The 14258-nt window shown below is 43.8% G+C and overlaps 1 protein-coding gene across 1 annotated transcript in view; it reads left to right on the top strand.

The window, feature by feature from the left end:
- Positions 1–13971, top strand: part of CREG2 (cellular repressor of E1A stimulated genes 2) — a 28140-nt gene extending 14169 nt beyond the window's left edge. Inside the window, exons 3-4 of the mRNA XM_006261421.4 lie at positions 6796–6909; positions 7716–13971. Of these exons, the coding sequence (XP_006261483.1) occupies positions 6796–6909; positions 7716–7863 (262 nt within the window). The 3' untranslated portion in view covers positions 7864–13971. The remainder of the gene's footprint in view (positions 1–6795; positions 6910–7715) is intronic.
- Positions 13972–14258: the final 287 nt, after the last annotated feature.

The following is a 14258-nucleotide window of genomic DNA, read 5'->3' as shown; positions in this document are numbered from 1 at the left end:
AGAGAAGATTTAGAACCAGACACAACACTCCTTATTTGTGCAAAATCCTCCCAATTACTTCAGGAATCATTGCCTAAGAATTGCAGCATGGGGCCTGTTGTCAATTGAAAATATACAAACATACTTTTGAAAGGAAAGAGAAGCATGGGCACTAACAAATCAAATGATAATTAAGTTTAGAGCAGTGGTGCTAAGTCTCCAGCCTATGAACTGAATCAGGCCCATGGGGCTGTGTCATCCAGCCTGCAGAGCTTCTTATGGGTCTGGAAATTTGGCAGCAGAAGAGCAGTGCAGCTCTGGAAGCTCTTAACACTGCTACCAGTTAACACTGCTACCATTCCCCGCCACCAAATTTCTGGACCAGAGGAAAGAGGAACCCCAAGGGCTGGATAACACACCCCATGCACTGGATTGCACTGATGCATGGGGTTACTCTGTAGCCAGATTCAGCACATGGGGTCACTCTGCAGCTGGGCCTGGTTCATGGGGCCAGGCTGGCAAACTGGATCACACCCATGGACTGACCCTATGCACTGACCCCAACACTGAATCCCAACAGTGTAAAGATGTATCCAGGTGCTCAGGGCAAAACAGAAGCAGTGACTTCCAGTTGTCACTGGGATTGTGAATAGCAGCAGCTGCTTTTTTTCACAAAAAGCATTGCGAAGTCAGCACTGGAGCAGTTGTCCCTATCTTCACCCCCCGCTGGATTCAGCCAGTGGGCCATCCCTGTGCCACACAACCAGCCCATGGGGCCAGAAGGTTGAGCACCAGTGGTTTGAAGAATGGATCTGATTGGCTAGGGACAGACATTCAGAAAGTCAGAGCCTGAATTGATTCAATCTTTGCAGGTTAGTCTAACCTGCCGAGACTGAACCAATTTGCAAGTGAATAGACCAGGGGTAGGCAACATTTTTTGGCCAGAGTGCCAAAAAAACTACGTCTACCTTGGAAGGTGCTGGGGTGCCGACATGCTGGAGCCCAGAGCAGCTGTTTGCAGCCTCCCGGCTGCAGCTGGCCCATGGGGCGTAGTCTGCTTCCAGCAGGGCTTGCAGCCTCCTAGCCGCCTGATGGGAGCACCCTGGGCTCCGTGGCTGGCAGCAGCTGCTTAGAGCCTGGGGTGGCAGTGGTGTGTTGAGCAAAATGGTCTTGTGTGCCATGCTCGGCACGCTTGCCAGGGGTTGCTGACCCCTGGAATAGACATTCATGAAATGCAGGCACATGCCTGCAGTGGCTGAGGCCAGGCGTTAGGGGGCACTAGAGCAGCCCTCGGCTGCAGGGAAGCTGTCCTGCGGGGGATGGGGAGATGTGGCCAGCCCTGGAAGTAGCTTGGAGTGAACTGACTAGGGAGGAGGTTTAATTCCCCCTTCCCTGTCCCACCGGCATGGACTCAAACTGAGGTCCACCACATGCTCCCACCTTGCTGGTGCAGTGGCAGGGCTAGGGCACAGCCAGACCCCAGATGACATGGCCCCTGAGGCAGTCTGCCTGCCCTGACTGCCACCACTGCCGCTTGCTCCCTGCACCGGGCAACCAGCAGGATAAGCCCCCTCTCGCCTCTTCTGCCAGACACCAGAGGGAAGGAGGAATAACCTCAGTGGCCCCCAACCCTGCCACTGTAGATCCTCACACTGTGGGACACCTTGACAGGGGCTGCAGGGTCGCTGCCCCCTCACCACTCCAGCTGGCATGGCCCGCTTAGGCAGGAGACAAGGAGGAGGGTTATTCCTCCCCCACTCCGGCGTCTGGTGGAGGGGACAGGAGGGGGCTTATTCTGCTGCTCCCTCCCTGCAAGGAGTGTGTGGTGGTGGCAGTGGTCAGGGTGAGCAGACCCCACTGAGGCCCCCAGGGGCAGAGGAGGGAATAACCCTCCTCCCTGCTGCCTGCTTAAGGAGGCCATGCCAGCAAGTGTCTGGCCCAGCCCCTGCTGCTGGAGTGGTGAGAGGGGAGCGACTCTGATGGGGGCTGCAGCCCCTGTCATGGTGTCCTGGAGCGCGAGCCTCTTCCCAGCAGTGGAGCCTCACTTTGGGGTGAGGAGAGCTGCCACAGACTGCATGGCGCAAGCAGTGGTGGCACTAGGGGCCCTTGAGGGGCCTGTGGCCCCCTCTGAGCCACGGTGCCGCTGCCTGCCCCATGCAGTCTGCAACAGCTCTGATCGCCACTCATGGGCCCTACTGCTGGGAAGAGGCTCACATTCCCCAGGCACCAGGATGGGGGCTGCTGCCCCCATCAAGGGCCCGGCCCCCTTGCCACTCCAGCGGCAAGGTCAGGGACCCAGCCAGAGGCTGGCTGGCAGAGCCCCTGAGGTGAGGAGGCAGGGAGGGAGGTTATTCCCTCCTCCCTGGTGCGTCTGGCAGAGCAGGCATTAGGGGGCTTATCCCACTGCTTGACCCATGCAGGGAGCAGTGGTGGTGGTTGGGGTGGGCAGACCCTAGCTGCAGTGCCCCAGGGCTAGAGGGGGGAATAATTCGTCCTGCCTGCCCCTCTGCCTCAGGGGCCATTCCAGCTGGTATTTGGCTGTGCCCTGGCCCCGCTACTGCAGCAGTGAGGGGCAATCACCCAGCAGACCCCAGCTCAGGTCCATGTTGGTGGGACAGGGAGGGGGAAATTAAACCCCTCCTTGGCCAGTTCACTCCAGGCTACTGCTGGGGCTGGCAATGCTCCCACTGCTGGAGCAGCCAGTGGAGACATGCAGGTCCATGCTGGTAGGATGGGGGGTGGGGGGCAGGAAGCAAAATAAAACTCTTCCCTGGTCCCTTCCAGGGCCAGCCTTTGGCCAGGCCCCTACCCCTGCTTGTCCCTGCTTTGGCTGGGGAGCAGAGGGGAGGGGCCAGCCCTGCTCCACTGCAACAAAGAGCACAACCCAGCCCAGAGAGCATGCTGGGATGCTGGGGGATTCTGGTTTAACTTAAACCAGGAAGTGGTCTGGGACAGAAGTTGCATAAACCCGTTTGAGCTCAATCAGTTAAGTCTGATACTACGTTCAACCAGGATTATCTAAAGCCAGCTTCAGCCATTTTGTAAGTGGTGCACTGAATTTATGTCCCATTACAGGTTTCAACCAGTTTCTGATCACTTAAACCAGTTTATGTGTAACTTCCATCCCTAGCCATTGTAATCTTTTATAGCTCCTACGTAAAATTAATAGTCAAACCAGATCTCCCATCTTCACCAGTCCCATTATACTTGACCTTCTTGTATGAAAGTTTATTATTATAATGCTACCTGTAAGAAACTTGCAATAGTTATGCAAGACAAAAATGCACTTGCAAAAAAAATGCTCTTCCCAATTGCTCAGCTATGTTGCTGCCATTTTACTCTTGAAGAGTCAGCTCCATGCATTTAGAAACAAGCCTATTATTTGAATTTGAATGCTAAATACATGCATACTTGACTGGCAAAAAGTTCCTTTTGATTATTTTTAAAACAGACTTAACTAAATGAACAAACAAACTAAAAATATATTAATGCACTGTTATGGTTGAACACAGGAAGTCAGATACTAGACTGATCTCAAGGCACGAACAGATGTAACAGTTATACCACTTTAAAACAGGTAGTGGAGGACCTACTATAGTCAGAAGAATCTGTTGTAACTATTTCATCTGCCTGCTTCTATCACACAGTAACGGCAGATTAAACCACAGCAATTTACCCTAGAATTAAATAGGGTCAAGTTACTGAAATTTACTTTCTTTTACTGTTATCAGCTGGAAATTGTGAATTAACTTCTAATTTATTTAAACAAGTTTCTGCTATAAATTTACATTGGTTTAATTGAATTTATAATCTGGTTAGGGAATGAAGATTTTCAAGTACTCAGAGTAACATTAATTCATTACTTAATTTAACTAGTATTAAAAAAAGCTGAACATTCCTCGGAAAAAAACCCTCATTTGAATGAAAAAATTAGGCAGAATCAAGCCTTGGACTTTTTTCCCAGCCCTATCACAATGAAGAAAGTGTTCTAGAGAGAGAACACGGACAGTGTGGAGTGATTTTTACAAGTGCAGTACCTCCTTGGGAGAGCTAAAGCTGCTCAGAACTGCTGAGGATAATGAAAAACCAGCCCCAGGATGAGGAAACTGCACATGGCTCCTTTGTGGCTTTTGCTGAAAATGGTGCCAACTGCTTACTGGGCACAGCTGAATATCAGCCCATTATGTTCTTTGACAAATACAAGTTCTTGGCCCTACGTATAAAAGCAGACACTTTATCCAATAGGCAATGTAGTATTTCATTACCATCTGTGGGGAATTTGCAGGTGTTAAATTAGCTGCAGGAGGATTCCCATATGTTTCCTGCATGCAAAAGAACCACATTAAGAATTACAAGGAAAAATGCATTTGCAAATTGCATATACATGGTGAGGGCTAAAGAGTTCAAGCCAGGATCTTTGAATAAAATCACCTGTGGACCAGATTTGATTTACTGTGGTTTTCTTCTTTGGTTTAAAACACTGAGAATAAGAACTGCAATCCCAGTGCCCTAATATGATTCCTGGGGTTTAATTAAACTCTCTTGTAGGCCTCAGTCTTGCAAAGCGTTGAGCAATCTCAACCCATGTTAAAACCACTGGATGTTTGAGGCTACTGATCACATGTCAGGATCAGGTCATTGGCATAATTGTATGAAACACCTTTGCCATCAGTGGAGTAATCCTTGACTTACACATGTGGACAGAGAGCAGTACTACTGTGACTTATTTTAAATACTATAACTGGATAACACGATCCACTGGCTGGAAAATTGTCTCCGGGGTTGGACCCAGAGGGTAGTAATTAATGGAAGTCACTCATCATGGTGTCCTATGAACAGTGGGGTCCCCCAAGGCTCTGTCCTTGGACCCATATTGTTCAACATCTTCATTAATGATGTGGACACTGGAGTCAGAAGCAGACTGGCCAAGTTCGCTGATGACACCAAACTTTGGGGCAAAGCATCCACACCAGAAGACAGGCGGGTGATCCAGGCTGACCTGGACAGGCTCAGCAAGTGGGCAGATGAGAATCTGATGGTGTTCAACGCCGATAAATGCAAGGTTCTCCACCTTGGAAAGAAAAACCCGCAGCATCCTTATAGGCTCGGCAGTGCTATGTTGGCTAGCACTATGGAAGAAAGAGACTTGGGGGTCATCATTGACCACAAGATGAACATGAGCCTGCAATGCGATGCTGCGGCTAGTAAAGCAACCAAAATGCTGGCTTGCATCCATAGATGCTTCTCAAGCAAATCCTGGGATGTCATTCTCCCCTTGTACTCGGCCTTGGTGAGGCCGCAGCTGGAGTACTGCGTCCAGTTTTGCGCTCCACAATTCAAAAAGGATGTGGAGAAGCTTGAGAGAGTACAGAGAAGAGCCACGCGCATGATCAGAGGTCAGGGAAGCAGACCCTATGATGACAGGCTGAGAGCCCTGGGGCTCTTTAGCCTGGAAAAGCGCAGGCTCAGGGGTGATCTGATGGCCACCTACAAGTTTATCAGGGGTGACCACCAGTATCTAGGGGAACGTTTGTTCACCAGAGCCCCCTGAGGGATGACGACTAGGTCGAACGGTCATAAACTACTACAAGACCGTTTCAGGCTGGACATAAGGAAGAATTTCTTTACTGTCCGAGCCCCCAAGGTCTGGAACAGCCTGCCACTGGAGGTGGTTCAAGCGCCTACATTGAACACCTTCAAGAGCAAACTGGATGCTTATCTTGCTGGGATCCTATGACCCCAGCTGACTTCCTGCCCTTTGGGTGGGGGGCTGGACTCGATGATCTTCCGAGGTCCCTTCCAGCCCTAATGTCTATGAAATCTATGAACAAATTGCCTAACTTGAAGGACCTAGGTGTCATGGAGTTCTCATTTTTAAAAGATAGTAGGTCCATTCCTTTTCTTTATAAAGACTGGGTAGAAAAGCATAGGTAGTTGGATCTTCAGCAGAAAGCTAAGAGGAAGGCGGCTAAAAGCACATAAATACATATTTTTTTAAACCTGTTAAGATGCATACTAACCATTTCACTAATCCTCCTCAAAATCCTTAGTCCAACCTTATGATTAGGTTGTAAAGGAAACTATTACATTTTTTGGTTTTTGGGTAAGACAGCTAAAGAAACTGGTTTGCTTATAAAATAATTTACTAGTTCTATGTATGGATGGCAAATACCTTTTTGTTACTGTTGTGTGCCTTGTTCTACAGCAGGCAGACAAGGTTCCTTGGGTGAATTTGATATCTTTTATTAGACCAACCCAAATAGTTGGAGAATAGTTATTAAGCAAGCTTTCGGGTTCAAAAACCCTTCATCAGGCTAAGGACGTTTCAGCAGTTGGTGTGTGCTCTTCCTAGATGGAATGAAAAGTAAAGCAGCCAGAGGCTGGGCTGGGGAGTCAGTTGCATACTACCTTGTTCTACAGCATATATTTTCAAGAATTAAATAGAAGACCAGCTGGCCATGTGAAAGATTAGAACAATTTCCTTCTTCTGTTCTTAGACAGTATGTACTAATCTATTTTAAAAAGCATTTGTTTAGAACATAGATGAATTAGTACATACTTTGGACCTGATTCTGCAAATCTAATTCATGTAAGTACTATTTAACCCTCTAAAATGTTTTATTGAATATTATTACTCGGGCAAATAAAGGTTTGCAGGATCTGATCTTTGAATTAGAATACTAGACCTACTAAATAGGTGAGCATGAGTTATATTCATACAGAACATTATTCATATTTGGCCATTATAAATACTTTTTTAAAGACTCCTGCTATAAAAAACAAACTATGATAGATTAACTTTTTTTCTGTGTTCAGAAAAAATGTAATTGAGCCTGACAATCCAAGGTGTGCCAAACTGACCCTTACAGGACAGATGATCATGGTGCCTCCAGAGGAAATGGAATTTGCCAAGCAAGCAATGTTTTCCAGGTTTGTATGTAATAGTTATATAATATAGTAAAGCTTAGAATTTTGAGACCAATAAATTGTGATGTAGGCAATTGGGGCTGATTTTCCCATAAGGATCAGATCTAGTCTTTTTGTGCTGGGCCATGGAGTATGTCAATCTAAAATTCTACCCATCACCGCTTAGTGGATTATATAGGACTTTAGGACTTCTTTGTACTCTTGGGACAGTCAAATAGATTATATAAACAAACAGAACTAAATATAGTTCTTATAGAATCTGCTGGTTTTTAATTCTAGGATTTATGACTTTTGGTTAGTCTTTCTTTAAGACAAAAGTATGTCATTTAACCACAAATGAAGGAGAAGTGGGATGTCTTTAGCCCCCATAGGAGATCAAGGAAGCATCCCAAATGCCCCCTGTGCTCCCAGGTATGCAAAGACTGGACACCTGCTACTTAAGTCCTATCCTCCATGCAGCCAGCCTGCTCTGTTGGCTAGTGCATAGGGAGTCAAAATGACAGCCCTTTTTCTCCATCACTACTTGTGAAGTAACATGTGATCTCAAAAGAAGCAGTAGATCCAATGCTTTTGGAAAGCAGGATCTGAATTCTACAAGGCATTTAAATGGGCTTACGTATGGAAATGAACAGAAGAACCTCATGCCCTCACCCAGGTTTTTTCACCCTTTAAAGGAGCTTGGGTTCCCATTGCTACCTGGCTCCTACTTACTTCCAGTTTAGAGCAACTTGGGCTTTACAAAGAGAGAAGACAAATACTGTTGAATGATATTGACTCTTTCAGATTAGAATTTTTTTGGATCCTTTCAGACATCCAGTCATAAGGAAATGGCCTCGTAACTATGAATGGTTCTTCATGAAGATGAGTGTTGAGCATGTCTGGCTTCATAACTGGTATGGAGGTGTTTCTACCGTTGCAGTGGAAGAATATTTCAAAGGAGTTCCAAGTAAAGCTTAATTAAGCTTTGAAATAGAATTTTTCAGAGTTTGTTTTCAAAACACTTTAAGCGCCATGTTGTTGAATGATCATTTTGCAGTGACCTTTTTTGTTTAAGTCTTCAAAATAAATCCATCTTTTTTTAAATAGAACAAAATGAAAATGAACCAATATGGACAGTTAAATTAAAAATCAGCTGTGGATAGTAAACCTAAGCTGCATTCTTGCAATTTCATCTAGGATATATGTTTAAAAATGTTTTGGAACTGCCTGTTTTGATTTTTATTGCCATGCACTCACATGCTAATTATGACATATACTAAATATAGTGTTTTGATTCACAGAAAAACAAATTGCCTATAAAAAAAAAACAAAAAACAACTGCTATGTATAATGAAAGTACTATTGTTATTTGTTCTTTCTTGTTTTCTGGACATTCTAACCCAAATAATACTAGCTGCAACTATAAAGAAACATTTTGTTTATATTTTTAATTAAGCTGTTTTCATTTTGCATTTATATAGTACACACTTGCGCTAACAACCAAGTGAAACATTCTGCTTGAAAATTGAGAAATGGGGATGCAGAAATATAATCCCTGGCTACTTTTGTAGTGGCAAAATACATGCAGCTCAAAGAATGCAAATTTAGTCTGTCACACCTAGTAGTGCAAGGGAAATGAAACAAGCTAAAGGGTCAAACAGAAAAATCAGACCCACCACAGGATAATCCCAGTGCAAAGATAAACATTCTTTTTAAAGAATGTAGTCTCTGGTAAGCCTGTTTTAGATTATTGATAGGAAAATTTATGTTGCTGGTGTTTCACATCCTGTTTCTCCCTCAGTTTTATTAACTCATTCCTGTGCCTGACCCTAGTATTGCCTAAATATGTTGGGGGGGGGGGTGGTTAAGTCTGCCTAAAATTTGTCTTCTTAAGGCAAGTCTTGGAGGTAGTTTTCAATCCAACAACATATTACTTCCTCACTGGGAAGTCAAAGCTTCACTGAAAAATATGTAGTGGAATAGTGCTAGGGGAGTCTAAGACAGCTTTTTCAGTCTTTAGTCCTTTTAAAACATAGTCTGGTCATTTTATTTTACAACCCCTGACCTAAGGTATCTTATTGGAAATGGTCAGGTGGTTTTAGTGGATACTTTACCTCTACAGTTCGCAAGGAATAAGTATATGCTTACTGTTAAAATACACAGCAGAGATGAGCAAGAACTACAGACTTGAGTTTTGTGTGCCTAGCTACTTCAGAGACAGTCCTAGAAACATGCCTAGTTTTTGTAAGCTGACAAGGTTCTTTGAGTAAATCCAATATCTTTTATTAGACCAACTCAAATAGTTGGAAAAAATATTCTTTGCAAGCTTTTGGGTACAAACACACTTTGTCAGGATGAGGAAGTGTCTGCATTTGATCTGTGCTCTTCCTGGATGGAATAGAAAAGTTTTTGTAAATTCATTCTTCGCCAGATTCAGAGAGAGCTCAAGGAACTAAAATTAATTGGAACCTAAATAAGTGTGGCTGAACCTATGTCGAGTCAACATTCCCCCTTTTCCCCACCCACCTACCTGTCTCACACCTATTGTCCCCATTCCCTCTGGTCTGCACTGCCACCCATTTACATTTTCATAGACCTGCATTTTACATAATCTACCCAGGACAGCACACAAAACACCAACAGACTTTCCCTATGCCTGAAGAAGGGTGTTTGTGCCCACAAGCTTGCAGAGAACAATTTTTTCCAACTATTCAGTTGGTCTAATAAAAGATATCACATCTACCTAAAGAACCCTGTCTGTCTATGTTCTTAGACCAACACGGCTACAACCAACAACCCTATGTTGAGTCAATGCATTAAAAGAATATGGTGCTTGTTCTCAGGCCCTGTGTAATCTAAAAAAAAAAAAATGATGCTGTATTTCCTATGATACTAGCAACGGCCAGAGCTGACTGCAGACAAACTGATGCCTGTAATCACCATGTTAATTAGACTTCCATAAAGGTAACTGATGTATTGTTTGAAATGACAACAGAAATTTTTCTAAACCATCGTTAGTAATAGCAAGAAAGCTTCAGAAATTGTCCCGTGTCCCCTTGTCCAGTCAGGGCTTCAAAGGAGAGAAAAATAAGGGGGTCCAGTCATGCTGACTGTGCTGTGATTGACCAGAAAGCTACTGGCTATGCTCTGCAGTTGTACTGAGAGAGGTTACAGAAGATCAGTTGATACTACAGTAATCGTCTTTAAATAGATCTTGAGCTCTGTTGCCATATGTTACTTGCCATATGAACGTTGTTTGCTTGAGGATTTTTGCCAAATACTTTGCACTTTTGTACAGCCAGTTCAGATCCACCGGTAGGAGCAATGTTAGATTCACCATGCCTCACAGATTTACTCTGAATAGGATGTGACCGGATGCTTAAAATGCCAGGAGACACCTGCACCTTTTCTACTTTAGTGCCCCCACTACTGCTAGAGCTCTGTAGGACTGATGGAATATTTGAGGAGATGCATCTAATTTAGATACCTGTTTACTGTATTTTCCCTGTCCTCTCTCTCACCAGGAGCACTGATAATTCAGATATTTTGCAGAGGAGACTGTGGTGCCTACAGTCAGAAAGCCAAAGGTCTGGTGAAGGATAACAGCCCTTCAGACTAGTATAGTTAAGGCATTCCAGTTTCTACAGCTAACCACACACAGGCAAGCAGTAGGGGTGCAATTGTATGTGGCTGCCTTGGACTCTCTGCCTGAAAGACCTGGTGCCCATCTGCAACTGGTTTGACCAGAAGTAGCCTTCAGCACAAAGCCCACCCTGAGGTTTTGAACTCATGCCTTCTGGAGCCACAGCAGGACCCTGCTTTATTACCATGATCTGGCAGTGGTCTACAGGATGGAAGAAAATATACAGTCTAGCTGTTTTTCCTTTTCATGTAGAGAAGCTGCATGTTTTTTCCTCCAAGCTTGCCCCGTCCTCCTCACCCCATGTCTTCCACCGTATTGGCCCTGTCAGTATGAGAGCTAAAAGGCTGGCCCCATGCAGGTTTATAAAATACCATTACTGAAACTTTCCCAGTCGCATTATTTTGCCATTGAGATCTGTGTTCATTATGGATCTAATCCCTGACCACTGAGGTTAATGGAAGCTTTTAATTAATTTAAATAGGCAGAAGATTAGACCCAATCAGGGGAGCTCCAAAGCTTGCACTAATATTGATTTGTAACTGTAATTACACATTTTGTTGTCCTAGTTTAACATTATACCCAGAGTTGTCTAAAAACAGTGACACACACAGCAAATATAATTTTCCCATATTTAATGTCTAGACAAATCCCAGTAGAATACAATTAAGTTCTAGAGTCATTAATTATTACTCTGTATTTTTCTGTATATTTCTTTCTGCTGTCCTATGTTGAAATTCAACTGACCACGTCAGTCATTCAGTTGACGTGCCTGTATTAAATCCAGAAGCCAGTAGCAGTTATGCAGTTATTTTAAAGAGCATTCTAAAGTACTACAGCAAATACCAACTATACATCAGATAGCACGGCATTTATTAGCAACCACCCCCACACAGGAGTTACACTGACAAGCACGAGAATACTTACAACTGGGATAGTGAGGGAGACATCCAAGCTGATTCAGACTGACTGACTCCAGCACATCTACCTCCAGCTAGCAAAGAACCCTTCTCTTGCTCTGTTTTATCCTCCTAGATTTCTCATTACATCATCATCATCATCTTCTAAAGATGTATGCTTTCCAAAAATTGATCAGATCTATCCTGAAACTTGTGTTCATGCCTGCCTATCTTATTTTTCCCCAAACACCTTCTTTGTTTACCATTAATCCATACTTGGGTTTTCCTAGACATGCTGGAGCCAAGTGGTTGGCATACAAATCTTCTTGTTACCGTCTAGTCTACCACTTTTCCTCCTATGTTTACATAGCTATAATATATGGATATCTATACATCATTTGCCTAATTCTTAGCATCTTCCACCTGACATTAGCACTTTAAGGACACCTCTACGTATGCAGGTAAAGGTGTGATGAGATCTAATATGTGATTCACGCTATTGTCCCTCCCACGATGCCACATATGCATGGCAGGAAGTGTGATTGTGGGATCGCACATTAGATCCCATTGTATCCTATGGCCAATGCAGGGGAAACCCGATCCTGGGGTTCCCCTGCACTGGCAAGAAGCAAGCTCCCATGGCTGGGAGGCCCCTCAGCTGAGGGGCTCCCAGCTGTGGGGTCGCCTCATGCACCTCCACAGTTGGGAGACACAGCTACTATGATCTTCCAGCTATGCGGGGGCTCCATGCATCCCCAAGGCTGGGAGATTGCAGCCATGCTCTGTGCCTGCTGGGACCCAGTGTCTGTATCTGTGAGACTTGGGGTCCCAGCAGCCATGGGGCACTACTGGGACCTAGAGTCTGCAGCTGCTAGGCACTGCTGGGGCTGAGAGCCTCCTCAGCTGCAGGACTTCCAGCCCTGGTTAGGCCTGCTTCACATCTGTGGCTAAGAGCCCAGTCAGCTGTTGGGGCTCCCAGCCTCAGGAGAGACTATGCTACATGTGTAAGTTAAAGCTGGATAGCAACCAGCTCTGAAGTTAGTACACAATTTTGAGGTCTAACTTTATAGCTGGTTGGAGCTTTTTATGGCATGATAGGTACTTTTCACATGTAGCTGGTCTCTGTGAATTGTGCAATACCTGTAACGTGTAGGAGGGACCTAACTCTTTCTTTCTCTCTGTTTAAACCATGGAAGTTTGGGTCCAGGTTTATCTCTAAGAATATAATCAAACATACTAACACCTACTACATAGAATTTCCTTCATTGTTATAGTATTTTCTCTACAGCCTGATGACAGTGATAAACCTCCAGTTTCACCATAACAGTGTCCATATTTCTGCTTTCCGCTATTTGTATCTTAGTCCTGAAGGGCTAAGGCGTTTTATCAAGAAAGGTAGACAAGGACTGGTCATGAATTTATGAAACACTAGTTAATTACTAAGCACTAAGCCCTATGAGAACTTCTTATAGAAGAAAGTACAATAATACCTTTGTATATAGTTTCCTCCACGCTGAAAACGAAATGTTACCTTGTACTTAGTGTATCCACAGACAGCGTTACTGCAGAGTAGCTAGCGCACTGTGAATTCATACCCTGGCTTACTTTGCACTAATCTTCCTGTCTAGACAAACCCTCAGACTCTTATCAGACCTACAGGGCATGAATGAGACAGTGAGAAAGCAGCAGTGGGCACTTTGGATGGTTAAGAAACAGACATTTAATTTCAGAGGCTAGCTCCTACGCTGCAAAGCTTCTGAAAGGCTGCAGAAGCCTATCCAAAACTTTCCCTTCTGATCCTGAATGGACTTCTTTGGGGCAAAAGGGGTTTTGAGATGCTGTTTTTTAATAGGGCCTTAAATTATTAGTCTAATCCATTATTAGGATTTTTTTTAAACTGACAAATACCTCATTATACATGTGATGGTATGGTAAGTGTAAATGAAAGCTATCCCAGATATTACTAGAAAGATTCTATAATGGTTTATGACCACTTGCTCTAATAGTTTTCCTTCTGAAGTTAATAGCAAAAGTCCCACTGACTTCCTTGTGATCTTAAAGATTTCACCCTTAATATCTGTAAGAAATTGAACTGACATGCAAATTAACTGTCATGCATTTTGTACTTCATTAGAAATAATTAATGTCTGTAGTTTTCTCAAAAAAGCCTTCCAGTGCAAGTTTTTAGTTGAAACTTCTATATTGGTCCTGAAAATTTGAGAGATGTATTTATTTATGCTTGTATATTTGCTGTGGGGGGAGGTGTGAAGTTTGAGTCCTTTTGAACAGTGATACAATTTTTTGCTAACTTTTGCAAGTGTAATGCATGTACACTTTAAGCACAGCTAGTTTTAACTGCTGTTCTTAGTTAACCAAAGAATGCTCCATTTCTAATGTAAATTTCATCATTTAAATAGAACCAATGTATTATGTATTGTTTCTGGATGTGAACTGCAATTTGCAATGTAGTTTGATTCCTAAAGATAATTAATATTGTTGACAAATTGCCTATCAAATATTTAATACAAATAAAATAGCAAATGGTGAGTCATAGTTGGAAAATTTGTTCACTTAGTGGGGAGAAATGAGCCATGTTGCTACCTTTAAAGGACACTGGAAATTGATGGACTTTTGGGTGGGGGAGGTAAGAGGAGAAAAACATGGCCCTCTTCTCTTTGCCACCACCTCTCCATTCCTCGTTTCTATGAACTGTGATTTCAATGTAACACCTCATCTCAATTGTCATTAATAGTGCTTACCACTACCTCCTTTTAATTGGTACTTGTTCCAACACTGTATGAGCTAAGGCTACTATAGAACTTTGCCTCAGTGTT

Source organism: Alligator mississippiensis, chromosome 1 (genome assembly GCF_030867095.1).
Source record: "Alligator mississippiensis isolate rAllMis1 chromosome 1, rAllMis1, whole genome shotgun sequence".
NCBI lineage: Eukaryota > Metazoa > Chordata > Crocodylia > Alligatoridae > Alligator > Alligator mississippiensis.
This window is presented reverse-complemented; position numbering and strand designations above follow the sequence as displayed.